We start from the raw sequence: 20256 nt of genomic DNA on the forward strand, positions 1-20256 counted from the left end.
GTGTGAACCTACATGCCTCAATGTCACGTCACTTTGCTGCAACACCTGAATTGATGAAAAAAACGTGAAACTGTTAAAAACCTACATTTCTTTTCAAAATTAAAACGGTTTAATCTGTAGCCCCGTTTAGTCCCTTAGCCTAGCTAGCTTTAGCATTAGCTACAGCTGCTAATTCCATCGCTACGGTACGTCTAGTAGATGTAGTAACCAACTGCGACCAGCAGGGGGAGTCTGGAGCTAGTGAGTCAGTAGCTCTACTATGCCGAACGGCTCCGATGGCGCAGAGGAAGAATCGAGTCCGTGGCTCGTTATTGAATTATTCCGCTTTTCAGGTATGAGTTTACACATAAACACACATGTACTGTTTTACTAACCGTTGGAGAGCTCGTAAATACATTTAGACGTCAATTTTATTTACATATTATGTTGGTAGTACATGAGGTTTAGCCGGTAGCTCACAGCAGGTGTGCTAACCCAGGTGTGCTAACCCAGGTGTGCTAACCCAGGGGTGCTAACCCATGTAGCATTAAGCTGTGTGTTCTAGCTGTAGACTGCCTTGAGGTCAGAAATAAATATTTTTGAAAATTAGCTACACAGAAATCTGAGTTATTACAGTAACGGTTTTCATCTGCTATTTGTTACTGTCATATTTTATAATATTTCATAAGATAACCGTATTGTTGTTTATGGTGTGCTGTTGGTAAAGTTACACAGTAAAGAATTAACATCAGTGTTTTTGATTTATTCAGCCTGTTATAAAGAGAACAAATGGTGTTCAATATTTACTGAACATTTAGCTCCAAAGTAAATATTTATTTTTCAAACTAAACATTTAATTTTCAACCTAAAAAAGTATTTTACCCTGGCTAAGTATTTCGTGCATATATGCAAATTAGCTTGCTGATAAGAGTGGACTATCAAAATAAAGGCTGGCGAGACGGAATTGGTTCAGTCGTTGCTCAAGTAACGTTTTTTTCAAGAAAAAACTTGAGAGAGAAAATTATTTATATAAAATCAAATCAAAATGTTGTTTGTGTTTTAGAATGTAAAATGTTACTTAATTTGTCATTATATGGTTTTTGGTTCAAATGTGATTAATTAAAGACCCTGTAATTATTTTCATCCAGTTTTCATTCAATCTGAGTGGCAGAGAAGATCTGAAAGTCACAGAGAAATAGACGGCAGACTGGCACTAAATAAGAAATACACACACACACACACACACACACACACACACACACACACACACACACACACACACACACAGAGTTATTTGGACCCTGCATGACATCATTACAAACTCGGATCAGTTTCAGGGCTCCATTTCCTGCTTCCTGAGTCGAGTTTCTGTCACTTGTGAGTGAAGGTAGGTAATAAAATAAATAAAGGTTACAGTTACTCAGTTACAGTTACTTAGTTACAGTTACTCAGAGTTAAAAGGTCCCTGTAGGAGTAACTTCAGGGCACCTTACTCTTTACTTTCCTCTGTGAAGCATTAGTGCGACGTAGCGCTGCTCTAAGTTTCTGGCTTCTCCCTCCTCTGGTTATTTTACTGAATGATTAATAATTATTTAACTAAAACACAGAAACTCTCCAGCAGTTTACGTTAGCGGCAGACTTTTTGTTTTTACTGAAGTTTTATTGATTTGATGTAATTTCTATCTACTGAGGCCTTCGGAGGTCCAGTAAAAACACCATAAAAATTTAATCTGCCAGAATAAGTTACTTTGTAATTGTGTTTCCTTTTTATATTGTGTTATTTTAGTTTTCATAAAATAGAATTTTTTGGCCATAATTTAATATTTTCATCTGTTTGATTACAAGTTAAATCAGATTCAGTGACCAAACGGTAACTTAATTCCCCCTTCCTACCAAATACCTTTTACTCTTACAATAGCTGGATTTACTTTTAAGGATTTAGTATTTATTTACTCTGGTGATGACATTTCAAACATTAAGCTCTAGCTGTAACACACCGAGGTATCAGAGTCCCGTCACTGACCCCCATGGTGCCGCTGAAAGCTCCTCAGATGGCGTTGACTCTGTAAAGTTCAGAGTTTTTTCCAGACTTCACGCTGAACTCAACTGTGTTTAACCAGACGAGTTTTAAATGTAACATTTGACCTGGTTGTGTTATTGGAAGACACTACTAGCAATACTTAACCACCAACTAAACAACTCCAGTATTAATGGACCAGCTTTTCTTGTCTTTTTCTACTTCCTCTCCTTTTGATTAGTAATGTCTGCAGCTTGGTGCAGGATCTTGATGTTCTGGTTCAAATGGCTCATCAATAAGCCAACTATAAACCTAGTGTAGCCAGTCTTTGCTGTCATTGTCACTGCTTTATAAAAAATACTATTTAAAATAAACAAACACTCAGCCTGGCGGGGGACAAGTAAAGCCTGGTGGCCTGCCAGGCTTATAATACACTGAGGGAAACTTTGTTGTTAATTATTAAACATTTCAGTTACTGATATTCACCTAGCATCTCTGTAGCCTACAGCATCAACACATCAGCATAAATCAAGTATCAACCCATTAAAACTGTAAGTTGTTTAATGAAATGGTCTCATAAAAGTTTTGTATTTGTTCATATTAATCTTATTTCAGCTGCTGACCTGGTTGCTGAAGCGCCTTCATGTAAACGGTTTATGGCTGCAGGCTGAACAGGTGTGCAAATGTTTTCATGACCCTTCCTGAAACTCAAACTTAAACACAATATTGTTTGCGCTCTTGGCTCGCCTGGACCCTGCAAACATAAACATGACATGGGAGGCCGTGACTGCGTCCTGTCAGGCCTGATAAAGATAGAAGTCCAGACATGGGAATGTGTGTTTGACAGCCTGCTGCAGGGTCACATCGCGCCCCGAGAGGCTTGACATTTAACTCGTGTTGTCACCCAGCAGTCTCACAAACAGACACACATTTTTACTTCTATCTTTATGAGAACATCCATCAAGCAGCGCTCTCGGTGCCAAGGCGGCGCAGCAGCTCTGCTACGTAAGCTCTGAGATGTTTCCTTCATTTACTTCTTTGTTTGAGGCTAATTTGAGCTAGCATACAAGATAGCCAGCATGTCAGATAGAATAAAGCATTAACTGGCTTAGATTAGCTCATTAAGATGCCACTTTCATTTTTATTTAGTAATTTGCTATTTTTGAAACACATTTTTACATTTTAATAATACACTGCCTGGCCAAAAACAAGTCGCCACCAAAAAATGGTCACACTCTAATATTTTGTTGGACCGCCTTTAGCTTTGATTACAGCCCGCATTCGCTGTGGCATTGTTTCAATAAGCTTCTGCAGTGTCACAAGATTTATTTCCATCCAGTGTTGCATTAATCTTTCACCAAGATCTTGTATTGATGATGGGAGAGTCTGACCACTGCGCAAAGCCTTCTCCAGCACATCCCAAAGATTCTCAATGGGGTTAAGGTCTGGACTCTGTGGTGGCCAATCCATGTGTGAGAAAGATGTCTCATGCTCCCTGAACCACTCTTTCACAATGTGAGCCCGATGAATCCTGGCATTGTCATCTTGGAATATGCCCGTTCCATTTGGGAAGACAAAATCCATTGATGGAATAACCTGGTCATTCAGTATATTCAGGTAGTCAGCTGACCTCATTCTTTGGGCACACAATGTTGCTGAACCTAGACCTGACCAACTGCAGCAACCCCAGATCATAGCACTGCCCCCACAGGCTTGTACAGTAGGCACTAGGCATGATGGGTGCATCACTTCACCTGCCTCTCTTCTTACCCTGATGCTCCCATCACTCTGGAACAGGGTAAATCTGGACTCATCAGACCACATGACCCTCTTCCATTCCTCCAGAGTCCAATCTTTATGCTCCCTAGCAAACTGAAGCCTTTTTTTCTGGTTAGCCTTACTGATTAGAGGTTTTCTTACGGCTACACAGCTGTTCAATCCCAACCCCTTGAGTTCCCTTCGCATTGTGCGTGTGGAAATGCTTTTGCGTTCACAATTAAACATACTCCTGAGTTCTGCTGTTGTTTTTCTTCCATTTGATTTGACCAAACGTTTAAGTAATCGCCGATCACGATCATTCAGGATTTTTTTCCGACCACATTTCTTCCTGGAAGACGATGGTTCCCCACCATCCTTCCAGTTTTTAATGATGCGTTGGACAGTTCTTAACCCAATTCTAGTAGTTTCTGCAATCTCCTTAGATGTTTTCTCTGCTTGATGCATGCCAATGATTTGACCCTTCTTAAACAGACTAACGTCTTTTCCACGACCACAGGATGTGTCTTTTGCCATGGTTGTTTAAGAAATGAGGAGTTACTCATTGCATCAGCTGGGGTTAAATAACTTGTTGCCAGCTGAAAGATAATCGCCTATGCAGTACTTATCCAATAGGAGGCTTGTACCTATTTGCTTAGTTAAATCCAGGTGGTGACTTTTTTTGGCCAGGCAGTGTATTTGCAGCCTTGGAGTCTAAAAAGTGTGTAAAGTTACTTGGAAGTAGCTTGTTAAGTAAAACATTTATCGTTTCTGGCTGAAATCAAATTGTTCTTGTGTAAAAATCAGAAACATTTTAGCAAATGTAGATTATGACATGTCCTTTAGTGTTGTTATACAGATTTACTCAGTTTTCTCATCTTATTGCTGTTTGGATGGAGTAAGAGTTAATTATATATTGTCAAATAGCATGAAAAGATGGCTGATTATATTTCGCTCATTTTGAATTTAAGGACGAATGACAGGAGCCAGTTTTAAGCCGACCAGGACGGCAGGCGTGAGGCCAGCAACCAGGACGGCAGGCGGACCGCCAGCCAGGGACAAACAGCAGCGTCAGAAATGGAATCTGGAAGCATAGAGAAGATGAGCATTTCACTTACCACTGAGCTCTATATGTAGCGCCTCTGACAGGAAGGGAAATCAGGCAGCTTGTACGGGCCACCTGGACATACAAGTAAAACTGAACTAAAGCTAAGCTAACAAACATTGAGAGTGTGGGAAGCTTCTTACCGATCGATCGGCGACTAGAGCGTCGTTAAGCGCACCAATCGAGCGTGCATTAATATGCGGCTGTTATACAGAAAATGGAAATAAATCACAAGTAATAAGCTCGATAAAGGGACATGAAGCCTGCCTTACCTAGCGTGCAACGCCAGCAAACGCCGAGGTCTGAACCAGAAGGAAAACAACGTGATGTCAACCAGGTGAGGGAGGGCCCTTTATATACTGACAGCCAGCGCAACAACCAATTAGATTCAGGCACTTGTGTGATGCGTTCAGAGCCTACAGGGCATACTGCCACACAAATATCTTTACTGTCAAATCAGTCTATAAGATATAAGAAAACACAACCTCAGTCAACAGCAGGATTACTTCAGGCACAAATCACAACAAGATAAATTGGGTTCATTGGATCCTAAATGGATTTGATTAAAACCTTATTGTGACATATTGCCTAAACTGGTAAGTTGTTATATATTTTGAAGTATGATTTACTTGAGTGACAATGTGTCACAGTTTTAGTTCAACAGCAGATGTCACTAGTGAGCAATGAATGAATTACTGAGTAATGAACCTTCGTTGATTTGTGAGACTTCATTTGTTCATCACTACAGGATGGATGGATGCCACAAGGTGGATGGGAGTCTGGTTCTGCAGAGACCTCAGCCAAGACTGGAGAGGCAGAGAGGAGCGGTTCGATCAACAAACAACTGACAGATGAAGATGAAGATGAGGGAGCAGAGGGAGTTCTTTGGCTTTTGGTTTGGTTTTATTTTAGCCATGAGGAGAAGGTAGGACCTTGGCAGAAGCGCTTGTGAAGGAGTGTGTAAACCTTCATGACAACAGTCAAACAGTTGAAGGCTCTTCATGTTTATGACTGTCATGCTCACACCTTCAAATAAAGTGATACTGACAAATGAAAGATAAAACTCAGACAGTGGATCATAAGCGTAATAAACCTGGACTGTGAGGAGTTGCTGAGTTGCTCGTGGATCATGTGACCTTGGAGGCGATGCAGAGCAGCAACATCTGGACTCGGCTCCTCCCACTCGTCTTCTCTCACCTCTGCAGAGAGAAAACACACAGAGGTCATCCTGAAGGCAACGGAGTCGTTCTTAGAAAGCTTTTGCTGACGGACATGTTCTCACATTTCAAGGCCCAAACGATGTTTGGATGTTAAATAACTTATCAATAATGTGCTGCCTTAGTGAAGCTAATTGGTAGAAGAGCCTATTAAAACTCTCTCCACCTTATTTCTCCTATAGTAATAAATTTACTGTAGCAGCTACAGCAGGGCAGTTTGTTTTGTTTTCAGCTGTAACTTTTATCTGATGAAACTTAACTTGAGGTTTCAGCTGATGAGTCCAAAGGAAGCCAGGATTATTTTTTTGTTTTTATTTATTTCTGTGTGTTTGGTGAGATGTCTGGAAGGTTCATACTAAACCCATTGCTGATGTTCAGGAAAAGGAGGATGAACAGGAGCTGGCAGCTCTTCCACCTCGCCATCCTTCCTGCCAAACACAGAGACATTTTCCAGCAAATAGGAAGGAATAAAATTCTCATGTCAATATTAATTTAAAATTGATCATGGATTTGATTGGAGGTGCCTTTTGCAAAACATTCACCGAGGTCTGTGCATTGATGATGTGTCAGATGTTCTTCAAAGGTATCTGTCCTACATAACCCCAAGCTGGCACCCAAACCCACTGCAGCGCTGAAACTCTTGGATCACTGCTGCAGAAAACCACTGAAGACATTTCTCAACCCACAGAGTTTTTGCAGTCATAGATGTAGGTGTGCATAAGGCAGTAAAATCTGCAGAAATCAGTGTCATCTTGAAATCCAAAATGGGGAACTACAGTAAGTAAATAATTTTGAAGAAATATTTTTATTTTTATTTCACCTTTAGTCAGTCGTTCTGTTTCTTTCTCAGTCTTTCAGGTGTGTTGTCATATTGCTCCAGTCAGTGGAAAGGCTTCATCAAATATTCAAAAATCTTTGCAGGTCCAAATGAACATCATCAGATATGCTGATGTTCATCATGTTGATATTAAAAGCAAACCTGCTGCTTGGTGGTAAGAACCAGTCAGTCTCTAATGTTGACTGAAACATTTCTGTTTAGAAACATGTCAACGGTTTTTGTTTTCAGTTTTATTTATTTTTCTTTCATTTTGTAATCATTTTCTCACCAGAACAAGTCAATGTCTTAATTTGAACATTTATAATAAAGTTAGTATATTCTCCATAATGAGATGCTATAAATCAGGTTTTCAATTTTTCTGCAGATCTGTTGATTTTCTAGATTTTTCTGTTGATTCGTGAACAGTGGGAGGTTCTGCTCTCTGTTTTCTTTAATATGATCACAGAATTATCCACACTGTCCTGTTTCTACTGCTTATTGAATATTTTTCACTGGAGTGTTGGAAAGCCCAGAGATCTGCTGATGTTATGCTGAGATTAAGCTGAAACCCAGTCAGATTTAATCTGAAATCGTTCTCATACGTTTGACCCTCAGCTGTTAACTGTCGTTTTCTCAACTTACCGGGATATGAAGTCGTCTGTTTCAGATTCAAATGTTTCTTACTCTCCACAGACATCCACCGAACCTCCGAAGGATCAGATGTTTCCTTGTAGGGTGAGAAGTTTCAGGGAAAACCAGCCTTGGAGGAGGAGGCTGCAGTGAATCGATCTCATTTCATCATCACTGTGGATCCGACCCCATTGGACCAGGGCCATCAGAAACCACCATTTCAGACTGTTAACATGACGTCAGGTTCTTACAAAGAGCTTCCTCTTTGCTTCAGAGGTTTCAACAATCATTTGAAACTAATGAGGAGAGATTTAACTCGCTGAGAAGAAGCCTAGAGCTGCAGGGAGGTAATTATTTATTAAAGAGACGAGTTAACAAAGGAAGAGTGATGTGTTCCTGTTTCTTCCTTTGGATTCTAGACGTGTTGCAGCATCAAGGAGCCGCTGATCAGATCAGGGTCAACTCCTCCATGTCTGGATCAACATCCAGGTTGTCTTCAAACTTCCTGAAGTCCGTCAATCTGCAGACAGGAAAATTATTCATTTGGGACGATGGTGGCGACAGTAGAAGGAGTTCGTCCTGGTGGGTTTCTGGTTCGATTCCCACTCTGTCCACTTCTGTCGTATTCTTGGGCAAGACACATCACCTGCCTTACCTCCTGGTGGTGGTCAGACTCGCATCTGTCAAACCAGTGACTACTATCCAGCAGCTTGCCACCATCAGTGTGTGAATGTCTGAATGTAACGTGAAATGCTTTGGGCTCCTCTGGGTTTGATAAAGTTCTATACAAGTACAGGAGATTTCTCCAAACTGTGATCTGAAGTATGTCACCCTGCAGAGAGGACGATTATTCATTTAAGCCATCTGTTCACCTTGAGGAGGCCTGGCTCTCAGTGAATATCTCTATGCAGATGCTGTGATCTGCTGAGGACCTGGATCCAGGATGTTCTGACATCAGTGAGACTGGGTCAACTTTACCAGAACTCCCTGGCAGACTACCAAAACACTTTGTCCCTGCAACAGTAATCAGATTACTAACCAGAATCTCCTGAAGTCCTTCCAAGAGGCAAGAAAGCACCATGTGTCTCCTCAGGGATGACCATCAGCGCACATACAGTGGGGAGAACAAGTATTTGATACACTGTTGATTTTTCAGGTTTTCCCACTTGCAAAGCATGTAGAAGACTGTAATTTTTATCATAGGTACTCTTCAACTGTGAGTGATGGAATCTAAAACAAAAATCCAGAAAAATACAATGTATGATTTTTAAATAATTAATTTCCATTTTATTGTGTGAAATAAGTATTTGATACACCAGAAAAACGAAACTTAATATTTGGTACAGAAACCTTTGTTTGCAATTACAGAGATCAGACGTTTCCTGTAGTTCTTGACCAGGGTTGCACACACTGCAGCAGGGATTTTGGCCCACTCCTCCATACAGATCTCCTCCAGAGCCTTCAGGTTTCGGGGCTGTCGCTGGGCCACACGGACTTTAAGCTCCCTCCAAAGATTTTCTATTGGATTCAGGTCTGGAGACTGGCTAGGCCACTCCAGGACCTTAAGATGTTTCCTACGGAGCCACTCTTTAGTTGCCCTGGCTGTGTGTTTTGGGTCGTTATCATGCTGGAAGACCCAGCCACGACCCATCTTCAGTGCTCTTACTGAGGGAAGGAGGTTGTTGGCCAAAATCTCACGATACATGGCCCCATCCATCCTTCCCACAATATGGTGCAGTCGTCCTGCCCCCTTTGCAGAAAAGCATCCCCAAAGAATGATGTTTCCACCGCCATGCTTCACGGTTGGGATGGTGTTCTTGGGGTTGTACTCATCATTCTTCTTCCTCCAAACATGACGAGTGGAGTTTAAACCAAAAAGTTCTATTTTTGTCTCATCAGACCACATGACCTTCTCCCATTCCTCCTCTGGATCATTCAGATGGTCATTTGCAAACATCAGATGGGCTTTGACATGTGTTGGCTTGAGGAAGGGCACCTTGCGTGCACTGCAGGATTTTAATCCTTGACTGCGTAGAGTGTTACTGATTGTTTTCTTTGAGACTGTGGTCCCAGCTCTATTCAGGTCATTGACCAGGTCCTGCCGTGTAGTTCTGGGCTCATTCCTCACCTTCCTCAAGATCAATGATGCTCCACGAGGTGAGATCTTGCATGGCGCCCCAGACCGAGGGAGATTTTCCGTTATTTTGTATTTCTTCCATTTTCTAATAATTGCACCAACTGTTGTTGCCTTCTCACCAAGCTGCTTGCCTATTGTCCTGTAGCCCATCCCAGCCTTGTGCAGGTCTACAATTTTATCCCTGATGTCCTTACACAGCTCTCTGGTCTTGGGCATTGTGGAGATGCTGGAGTCTGATTGATTGAGTGTGTGGACAGGTGTCTTTTATACAGGTAACGAGTTCAAACAGGTGCAATTAATACAGGTAATGAGTGGAGAACAGGAGGGCTTCTTAAAGAAGAACTAACATGTCTGTGAGAGCCAACATTCTTACTGGTTGATAGATGATCAAATACTTATTTCACACAATAAAATGGAAATTAATTATTTAAAAATCATACATTGTATTTTTCTGGATTTTTGTTTTAGATTCCATCACTCACAGTTGAAGAGTACCTATGATAAAAATTACAGTCTTCTACATGCTTTGCAAGTGGGAAACCTGAAAAATCAACAGTGTATCAAATACTTGTTCTTCCCACTGTACAGGGAGGAGGTGGAGCTCTTCATTTATGGTGTGGCAACAACAATTTGCTCCTGAATGTGGACAAAACCAAAGAACTGGAGATCAAGTTCATGAAGAGGCTCTTTGGGCCCACAGTCACCAAACTCTGCATCAGCACCACCACAGTGAGGAAAGACATGTCCTTTCCCTCTACACCTCCTCTCTGGTTCAGCAAGTCAACCAATGACTGCGCTTTATGAGGAGGCTGAAAAGGTCGCAGCAGAGTCCAGAAGGTCTCACCACCGTCAGCAGAGGCGCCATGCAGAAGCATCTCTGTCTGGCCTGTGAAGAGCGGTGAGGTCAGCTGACCTCAGAGCTGTTTCTGGCCAAATGATGGCGCTTATTCATCCTCACAGCCCAACCACGGCCCGCTCTCAGTCCTGCCCTCAGGTAGCCTGAGGTCCAGGATGTTCTGTGGATTGACTGATCAATTTTAAGTGTCATGCACTGCAGGTGCCAACCACCAACCCCCAGCCTCTTTCACAACTGGAGAATCTGAATGTCAATATTAAATCCTCCCTGCTCAACAACTTTGTGGAAAGGAGGAGAGGGGGCACAGGAAAGGTGGTTCGCCCAGGGCTCCAAACAGGCTAGGACTGCCTCTGGGTGTCCAGTCCAGATGGGATCATAAAACACTCCACATACAAACCACTGCAGAAATACCACAACATCTTTAAATCTTTAAACTGAACCAGGAAATGTCCCGGTCACACATCAACTCAAACTTTGATCCTGTGGAAGTTTTTCAGGTCCAGCAGCACAGAAATGGCGACTCTGATGAAGATCATCACATCTGTCAAACATCTCAGTTCAGTCAACATTTCTGCTGCACTGTAATGGAATATTGTTTGGTTTTCATATGGAGTCATTTGTATTTATTTATTATACATGTTTTTATCTGACTATTCAGCATCAGTTCAGTTAATCTGAATCATCTGGATTATAGTTATTTTACTGATTATACTGTAGCTGTGGGAACCGTCAGTTTCCACCAGATGGCGCCACATACAGCAGAACTGAGGATAAGAAACAGGAAACTAAGGAAATGTTAAGATCTGAATAATTGATTAAAGCATTTATGACTTATGTTTGTTAATACTTTGTTTTATTTCATTTAGTTAGTAATGTACACTATTTTGTTTTTAAAGTCTTTAATTCAGGAAAAAATACAAACATTTAAATATAATTTCATAATATTTTTAAGTCTTTTTCATCAGAATTATTGTTTTCTGTTATTCATTTTTTAAAATATGAAGTGAAAGTTAAAATAATTCATTTAAATGTTATTTCTGATACTCATTTTCTGATAGGCTGAAAGTCAAAGCTGGCTTAGCTAGCAAGAACTGTGGGGTTAAAATAAAATGTGATTAATATAAAAAAAAGTCATATTTTATATTCATATAAAATATTATATTTTATATTATTTTCGAAAATATGAAATATTTTATATTAAGAGGGATGGAAAAAAATGATCTGGCAATAAAGTCATAATAAATTATCTGATGGCAATAATTTTCCACTGCACCCGTCAACTTTAATCAGGAGGTATGAGTTAGTGTTTATGCTAAATAAATGTAATAATTATTGAAGAGTGAATGAAAAACATTCTGAAAGTTGATGTTTCTTTGTGCATTTTGCAGCATTTCTGTGGGTTTGCTAAAAGGGTCCGGTGTCTCCCAGAGCAAAACCTCGGAAAGAACCAAAATATTCCTGCAGTATTTATTATTTCTAAAGAGTCTAAGTGAGTAAAACGTTTGAGTAAAAGTGGATCGATGTTTTCTGGTTGCTCCGGAGGGAAGACAGAAGCAGAAACATCATTAAATAGTGGGAGCCGATTTTTGAACCTCATGTTTTTAAAGATGATGTGATTTATCTGTAAAAAATGTTTCCATAAAATATTAAAAATGATCCATCTGCTGAGTCCTCCAGAGGGCCGTAAGTGGCCCCCGGGCCGCACTTTGGACATCCCTGACCTCCAACCATGAACTGTCTGAAGAAAGTTTCTGTCTGACTGTAAAACATCCACTGAACGGTCGGGTTCTGGTTCTGGTTCTGCAGGAAATGGACCCGTCCGTTGATTCCTCTGTGTGTGTGTGTGTGTGTGTGTGTGAGGAGCACTGGGCCTCGGTGTCATGTGACACACACTCACATGCAGCAAAACACTGGTAAAAATAGCTTGGTGGGTCACACACACACACACACACACACTCCGGGTCGGTAAACAGGACGGACGGCGCTGAGTCTCAGGTAGGAACCAGAGGACGGGTTCTGGGTCGGAACCAGAACTACGACCCGATCTGATCGTTTGTTGGATCTTCTGATTTTTATCAGTTTGCAGATTTTAAAAAACAAAAAGTTTCTTGTGAAAGCAGCTAAAATTAGCAGCAAGTTATTATTGATGAGCAGAACGAAGATTTAGCATAAAATCTGTCAAACAGATCAAATATGTTTGTTAAAACTGAACATTTCAGCTGAAATGATTTTAAATTATAATAGTTAAAAAGATGAAATTCTACAAGAGTTCAGTGATTTAAAATCCGTTTTATCCCACATGGCATAATTGTGTTGATATATGTTGTGTTTTTATTGATATTACTAACATTAAGTTGTCTGGGACAGAAAGGGCCTTTCCATCTGGCCCAGATGCCTCAATGAATGACGGGCCCCCAGGGGCCCCGGTCTGGTTTCCAGAGGTGAAACGGTTTATGGGGCCGTCGATGTGTCCTCAACTGGTCCACACCTGGCCCGGTTCTGGACACATGGGCCACATCCGGCCCAGACCAGGTTTGCTATGTGGGATCAGTTAATTGTTTTAATCTCCAGCTGTTTTCAGATGTTTTGTTCCGTTTACATTTTAATATCCATCATTTCAGAGGAGATTTAACGTCAAACAGCTGGAGATGAAATCAGCCTTTAAAACGATTCTGTGTTGCTGAAGCGTTTCTACCTGTCCAGTTCATTACAGCACATTTATGTTTTAATTATTATTAAAAAATAAAGATTAAAGAGAAGAAAAATGCCAACATGAAACAAGAATCTGTCGTCCACTAAACTGTTTAAAACTAAAACATGTTTTTAGACGGATCTGCATCGTTATTACAAGCTGCTGTCAGTAAAAGCAGATATTAATAAATCCTTTGGTTCTTCTGTGTTCTGCTTTTAGCTCCAAAAATAATTTAAATATTCCTTAAAGTTCCTCCAACAAGCAGACTGGAAAATATTCTGGAGCTGAACTGTTTCCGTTTTTTATTTGTACTTTTAACCAGATATGTTAGAGCTTTAATTTGAAGTTATTTCATTTTTTGTTATTTTATTAGTTTGTTTAATCGGAGCTAAATTCACACTGAAAGGTTTCCTCAGCCCCATTCTTCCATCCCGCAGGCAGAACGTTACAAACTTCTGGGTTAAATTGCAGGAGTTACAGTCAAACTTAGATAATCTGGGTTTAATCCATGATAATCTGGGTTTAATCCATGATAATCTGGGTTTAATCCATGATAATCTGGGTTTAAACAGTTTTCAAATCTGTAAAACCATTTCAGGCTAAAAATTCTGACAAAAACTGGATATTTTGTTTCTCATCAAACCTTTAATTTCCAGTTTAAGTTTTAATTGAATCCTTATGTAAAACACTTTTTAGCCTCTGGGTGGCGCTGCAGCACTGAGAGGCCAACAGGCTCTGAAATTAGAACAAACATTCATAATAACTCAGTAAATTTTTGTGCGTTTTTCTGGTCCAAACCCAGCAGAACCGATGGGTCCAAACAGGAAGCTCGACGTTCCGGTGTACGATCTGTCTGCGGTCCGAGGAATCTGGGAGGTCCGAGTGAAGAAGTACAGAACCAGGCAGAAGAAGGAGCAGGAGAGGGTGGAGAACAGCGCCCTCGCCAGGTCAGTTTCATCCATCGTCAGAGCGGCGCTGATGTTCACAGTCTGGCCTGAAGGGGGCGGTGCTGCTGTTCACAGTCTGGCCTGAAGGGGGCGGTGCTGCTGTTCACAGCCTGGCCTGAAGGGGGCGGTGCTGCTGTTCATAGTCTGGCCTGAAGGGGGCGGTGTTTCCATTCACAGTCTGGCCTGAAGGGGGCGGTGCTGTGACATCAATTTACAGCTTCAATCTCAAAACAAGAAGTTAGATTCACTTCAGAGTTTTAGGTCTAAATACGACATTCCTGGTTTTCCAACAGCTAAACATTCCAGAAACAGCTGGAAGAGACGCACATATGACAGGAAATGACCTAATTAATGACATCAGCAGTTTGTGTACTCTGACCAACAGCAGCATCCAGTCAATGGATCTATTCACTGAGGCTGACTCACACACAGCTGACTGGTGATGGAGGAACCCAGTGAGAGCAGAAGCTGCTTTTAGCCACATGAACACTGTCAGGTATTTATAGCAGCAGGTCGGAGCGTAGAGCAGAAAGGTCAAACATCCGGACAGCAACCCAAACAACCAGCTGGCTGCAACCCGGCAGAAATGTCCTGCTGCTGTTCGCTCATTAACACCTGGGAACTGTCCTTCATGGCGTCTGCAGCGGACTGACCGTTTCCTGTCTGCGCAGGATCGATCAGCAGTGGCAGTACCGCATCTACTGCAAGAGCATGAAGGCCAAAGAGCTGCAGCAGCTGCACCACTACCTGGAGAGATCGCTGCTGACGGCGCCACCGCCGTACGGAGGACACCTGGACCGGAATACAGGTACAACCGGAACACTGGTACAACCGGAACACTGGTACAACCGGAACACTGGTACAACCGGAACACAGGTACAACCAGAACACTGGTACAACCGGAACACAGGTACAACCAGAACACTGGTACAACCAGAACACTGGTACAACCAGAACACAGGTACAACCAGAACACAGGTACAACCAGAACACAGGTACAACCGGAACACTGGTACAACCGGAACACAGGTACAACCAGAACACTGGTACAACCGGAACACTGGTACAACCGGAACACTGGTACAACCGGAACACTGGTACAACCAGAACACAGGTACAACCAGAACACTGGTACAACCAGAACACAGGTACAACCAGAACACAGGTACAACCAGAACACTGGTACAACCGGAACACAGGTACAACCAGAACACTGGTACAACCAGAACACTGGTACAACCAGAACACAGGTACAACCAGAACACTGGTACAACCGGAACACTGGTACAACCAGAACACTGGTACAACCGGAACACTGGTACAACCAGAACACAGGTACAACCAGAACACAGGTACAACCAGAACACTGGTACAACCAGAACACTGGTACAACCAGAACACAGGTACAACCGGAACACAGGTACTGAGTTTAATCTGTGGAGATTTTATCTTTGATCTTTTGGAAGAAACCCAAATATGAACCGTTATTCTGGTTGTTTCCATGGAAACGTGAGTTTTCTGTGATTTCATCAGGGAGTTAATAATTATGACCTTTCATGTAGCCGAGTATCATCAGCATAACATTTACTCCATGCTTCCATTACACCAACTGGAAGCTGATAGTAAAGGGAAATGGACCGAGCTCAGAACCCTGTGGTGTAGGATTAGACGCAAACAGCAACAACGGTTCTGGTATTGAGTAGTTTTGGTTCTGATGGACCCGACCTGCTCCCAGAGGAAGCATGGAGGAACTTGGAGACTTTTTGTCTACAGATCAGAGGACATCATGGCGTCTCTTGGTCCCTCAGAGTGGCAGCTGCCACTTCTCTAAAACATTTCTCATTATTCAGCAAACAGAAATCATGTTGCTCCCAAATGGCTTTAGGAAACGTTTAGTCTGATCTTCAGTCAGACATTCAGGAAAAGTGTTTCTCTCCCTGTTAGACGTCCAGCAGGAGGATCCAAGAGTCCAGCAGGACGAGGATCATCCGGATCGGAAGGATCTGATCTTCCGGCTGGAAGGAGATCGCTGGCTGGTGAGTTCCCACATTCCCAGGGTTAGGGAACCCGCTCTGTGATGTTTGAGGGAACCGTTCTGCAGGACTTTCCCCGGGAGCTGCAGTGGACCACCTACCTGCAGGAGTGGCACGTCAGACGGACTCGGATCCGCCAGCTGCCCGACTTCCTGGCTCTGTTCACGCAACTCACCGTCCTCGAGATTCCCAGAAACCTCATCGCGGATCTGCCGCCTCAGATCGGTGAGCAGAACCGGGCCAGAATCTGACCCGACTTCTACAAGGCTTCATTGTCCGTTTGCTCCTCATCAGCAGGACGGTCAGTCGTTTCCACCTAAACTCTGTCTCCACTTCCTGTTTCCTGTTTCCTGTCTCCGCCTCCCCCAGGGAAGCTGGCGGCGCTCCGCAGGCTGAACGTCAGCTACAACCGCCTGTCCAGAGTTCCTCCGGAGCTCGGAGACTGTGAGAAGCTGGAGCGTCTGGAACTGGCCGGAAACCTGAGCCTGAGCGAACTGCCCTTTGAGGTGAGGCCGCGGGTCTCTGGACCGGGTTGGAACCGGGTCGGAACCGTCCCTCATGGTGTTTTCTGCCTGCAGCTCAGCAGCCTGAAGCAGCTGGTCCACCTGGACATCTCGGAGAACCGGTTCGCCTCCATCCCCATCTGCGCCCTGAGGATGAGTCGCCTGCAGCTGCTGGACCTCAGCAACAACCAGCTGAGCGACCTGCCGCAGGACATGGACAGGTAGCTGCTGCTGGCGCCGCCTTCTGGGACTGGGACCGGTTCTTATGGGTTAATAACAGCCAAGCTGTTTGCTTAATGGAGCATTACCAAACTCTGCCACTTACTGGTAAGACGTGAGGACCAAATGTCGCCCAAACCCCAAAAACCCGTTTTATCCAGTCAGTCAGATTCCAGCGTCTTAAAAACAGAACATAGCCTGGTAGCCTTCACAAGCGGTGGGTATCGCTAGCAAAAAACCCTGAAGTACGAATCATAAATATTAGATCCACGAATGCTAAAGCGACACACCTACATGGTATTTAGCAGAAGCTAATGCTGAAGCGACACACCTACATGGTATTTAGCAGAAGCTAATGCTAAAGCGACACACCTACATGGTATTTAGCAGAAGCTAATGCTAAAGCGACACACCTACATGGTATTTAGTGAAGCTAATGCTAAAGCGATACACCTACATGGTATTTAGCAGAAGCTAATGCTAAAGCACCAACTAAAACATTAGGTTTGCTAATTCTAAACCTACAGTATTTGGTGGAAGCTAATGCTAAAGCTCTAACTTCAATTCAAATTATATCTGCAGTTGAAACACTTGAACCCTCAAACAGCAATTTAATTTTTACACTATAATTTAAGTCTTCTGTAACGACCTTAGATGTAGATTTATGATTCTGTTTTTCTCTACTGTCAGCTTTATTTTGTTTCTCTATGTTTCTTGTCTGCACTAATCAGTCCGAACTGCACTGTGGCACACTTGCTGTAAATATATTTACATATACATATCTGCATTTTTTTTGAATCTTTGCAAGGACTGCTCTTAAGTTGCTTTTATATTAACAGCATTTCATATTTTTACAATTTATAGCATTTTATATTTTATTTTTATTTTATCTACAACTACTACTCAGTGGTTGTTATTGTGTCTCTATGCTGTAACTGCGAAGTAATTTCCCTGCTGGGATGAATAAAGTACTTCTATTCTATTTTAAATAAAATTGGTGGAAAAATGAGAAAACATGAGGAGAGGAAATGGAACTGCTGCGTAAAGACTTCAGCTACTTCAAAATAAGAGCATGCTAAACATGCTAACTGCTGAAAGTTTACTAAACAGCTGAGTAAATTAGCCTTTTAAAATTGATCCAGAAAAAGGAAATAAGGTGAAGCTAGGTGGGCTAAATGTTAGCAAATGTGCTAAACAAACGATTAGCTCCACTATTAGCAGAACTGTTGTTTATGTGTCTTGTTGGGTGAGTGGGGTGTCCTTTCTTTTTCCCGTTGGGTTAGTGGGGTGTCCTTTCTTTTTCCCGTTGGGTTAGTGGGGTGTCCTTTCTTTTTCCCATTGGGTTAGTGGGGTGTCCTTTCTTTCTGTGTCCAGGCTGCAGGAGCTCTCCACCCTCTACGTCCATAAGAACAGCCTGTCGTACCTCCCAGTTTGTCTCACCAACATCTCCAGTCTGAAGATGGTGGTTGCCAGTGGCGACGCACTGACCTGCGTCCCGACCAAACTCTGCAACGACCCGGAGATCAAGTAAGATCCCAGCAGGTCGGCAAATCCGTGAACCATCGGACCGACCGGCGCCTCTGTCCCGCTGCAGGTTCATCCGTCTCTATGACAACCCCGAGAAGAGGAGGAAGAAGGAGGAAGAGGAGAAGAAGACGAATGAGAAGAGGAGGAGGTGGAGGGAGCAGGAGGTGAAGGACGGCAGTGAGAAGGAGTTCATGGAGGCGTACATCAGCACGCTGAAGGACAGAGGTCAGTCCAAGGTCGCCGGCAGCGCGACCTGATGCTAACCGTTAATGCTGCTAACCGCTAACTCTGTTTGTCCCAAATCAGACACCGTCCCCTTCTCCACCACCAAGGTCTCCATCTCATGCCTGCTGTGATGGACCGGAACCAGAACCGGACCCGTTCTGCAGAGTCCAGTCGGGTCTGAACAGCTGCTGGACGTGGGTCCAGATCCTGGTTCTGATGGTTCTGGAGGTTCTGAAGTCGCCCAGAAGGTTCTGGTTTTTCTTGTTGGGTTTTATTTCAGTTTAAATTCCAGATTTTAAAACGTCTCCAAGTTTTAACAGAATCAGGAAATAAGAATAAAATCATAAAATCATAAAAAGCAGCAAAACATCAGAACCTAAATAATGAGAATAAAATGTTTCATTTGTGTTTTATGAAAAGTTTATTCTCTTATTACCACTTAATTATCATAATATTGAACTTTATTCTTTGTTTTATTACGATTCATTTTAGGACTTTTTTCTTGTTAATTTTTTAATCTTAATACATCGTTGTGCAAATCAGATTAAAGCAAACGTGTAAAAATTAATCCAGATCGTCTGCGTATTGGGGGCGTGCCGTGGTGGCGTAGCGGTTAGCGCGACCCGTATTTGGAGGCCTTGAGTCCTCGACGCGGCCGTCACGGGTTCGACTCCCGGACCCGACGACATTTGCCGCATGTCTTCCCTGTTTCCTGTCAGCCTGCTGTCATATGAGGGGCACTAGAGCCACAAAAGACCCTGGAGGGGTAAAAAAAAATAAAAATGTACAGATCGTCTGCATATTAAAATGTGTCAAAATTAAATCAAAGCCATAATTTTCCACAGAATCAATAAGGATTTAAATTTCAGTAAATATTCTCAGTGACACATATATAATATTTTAATAGAAATTATTTTATATGAATCATTCCTGCCAGGATTCATTTCTTTTTTTGTAAATATGCCTGCAGTTAGAATTTTTTAATTATTTTCATTTAAAAACAGATGAAAATGGCAAATTGAATAAAAAACTCATTTATATAAAGTTTACAGAAAACTAATTCTCAATATTCCTCTGGAATAATTTCCATTTCAAAATAATTTTGTGTTCCTGAATAGTTTTAAAATTGTAGAAAATAAAAACATTAGTTTTCTCTCCAGGGCTGACCTTTGACCTCCTCAGGCTGATGGTTTGTGTGTTTTGTTTGCTTTGAAGAGTTTAAATCTGTAGGCTGAGTTTGAAGTTGTGACCAAACATAAAAATCTAAATTACAGAAATATTTTATACATTTAATTAATTGAAATGTTTTAACACATCAACATGATTTTAGTTTTTATGATATAAAATGTTTGTTTTTTCCAGAAGTTCTGATTTTATTCCAACATGATTTTAGATTCCAGGAAATGTTTGTTTTGTTTTTCTAAACCTTCTGGACTTCCTGTAGTTTCACTTTGTAGTTTTTATGATTTTCAGAAGCTTTAATAAAATCTGGTGATTAATATCCAACGACTGCAGTGTGACTGACTTCACTTTGAATTAAACTACAAACTGCAGACAAAATGACACTAAAAACTATTTTAGTGCCATTTTTAATATT

The 20256-nt window shown here is 42.0% G+C and overlaps 1 protein-coding gene and 1 long non-coding RNA gene across 5 annotated transcripts; one reads left to right on the forward strand and one right to left on the reverse strand.

Annotated features, from left to right (window-relative positions):
• Positions 1-237: 237 nt before the first annotated feature.
• lrrc2 (leucine rich repeat containing 2) lies at positions 238-19040 on the forward strand. Of its 4 annotated transcripts, none has more exons than XM_032578608.1 (10): positions 238-332; positions 14008-14152; positions 14824-14960; positions 16097-16188; positions 16254-16410; positions 16555-16691; positions 16764-16909; positions 18282-18434; positions 18502-18659; positions 18741-19040. In XM_032578608.1, exons 1-10 carry the CDS (start codon positions 260-262, stop codon positions 18788-18790), a joined length of 1248 nt encoding a protein of 415 aa, XP_032434499.1. In that variant the 5' UTR covers positions 238-259; the 3' UTR covers positions 18791-19040. The 4 variants fall into 4 exon arrangements, with proteins under 4 accessions (XP_032434499.1, XP_032434501.1, XP_032434500.1 ...); XM_032578610.1 differs by lacking the exon at positions 238-332 and adding an exon at positions 12384-12508 and having other exon boundaries at positions 14011-14152; XM_032578609.1 differs by lacking the exon at positions 238-332 and adding an exon at positions 12433-12508.
• Positions 4385-7930, reverse strand: LOC116729825 (uncharacterized). Its single transcript, XR_004341211.1, has 3 exons — positions 5129-7930; positions 5000-5059; positions 4385-4931 (listed from the first exon to the last, which is right to left on the reverse strand). It is a non-coding gene; the product is annotated as an uncharacterized LOC116729825 (long non-coding RNA).
• Positions 19041-20256: the final 1216 nt, after the last annotated feature.

This window comes from Xiphophorus hellerii, chromosome 12 (genome assembly GCF_003331165.1).
Source record: "Xiphophorus hellerii strain 12219 chromosome 12, Xiphophorus_hellerii-4.1, whole genome shotgun sequence".
Classification (NCBI taxonomy): Eukaryota; Metazoa; Chordata; class Actinopteri; order Cyprinodontiformes; family Poeciliidae; genus Xiphophorus; species Xiphophorus hellerii.

Coding starts and splice junctions, on each gene's coding strand:
- lrrc2 (XM_032578607.1), top strand. CDS start 12,913: ATGAATGACGGGCCCCCAGGGGCCCCGGTCTGGTTTCCAGAGGTGAAA. Junction 14,153..14,823: donor GAGAACAGCGCCCTCGCCAG/GTCAGTTTCATC, acceptor CTGTCTGCGCAG/GATCGATCAGCAGTGGCAGT. Junction 18,435..18,501: donor TGCAACGACCCGGAGATCAA/GTAAGATCCCAG, acceptor GTCCCGCTGCAG/GTTCATCCGTCTCTATGACA.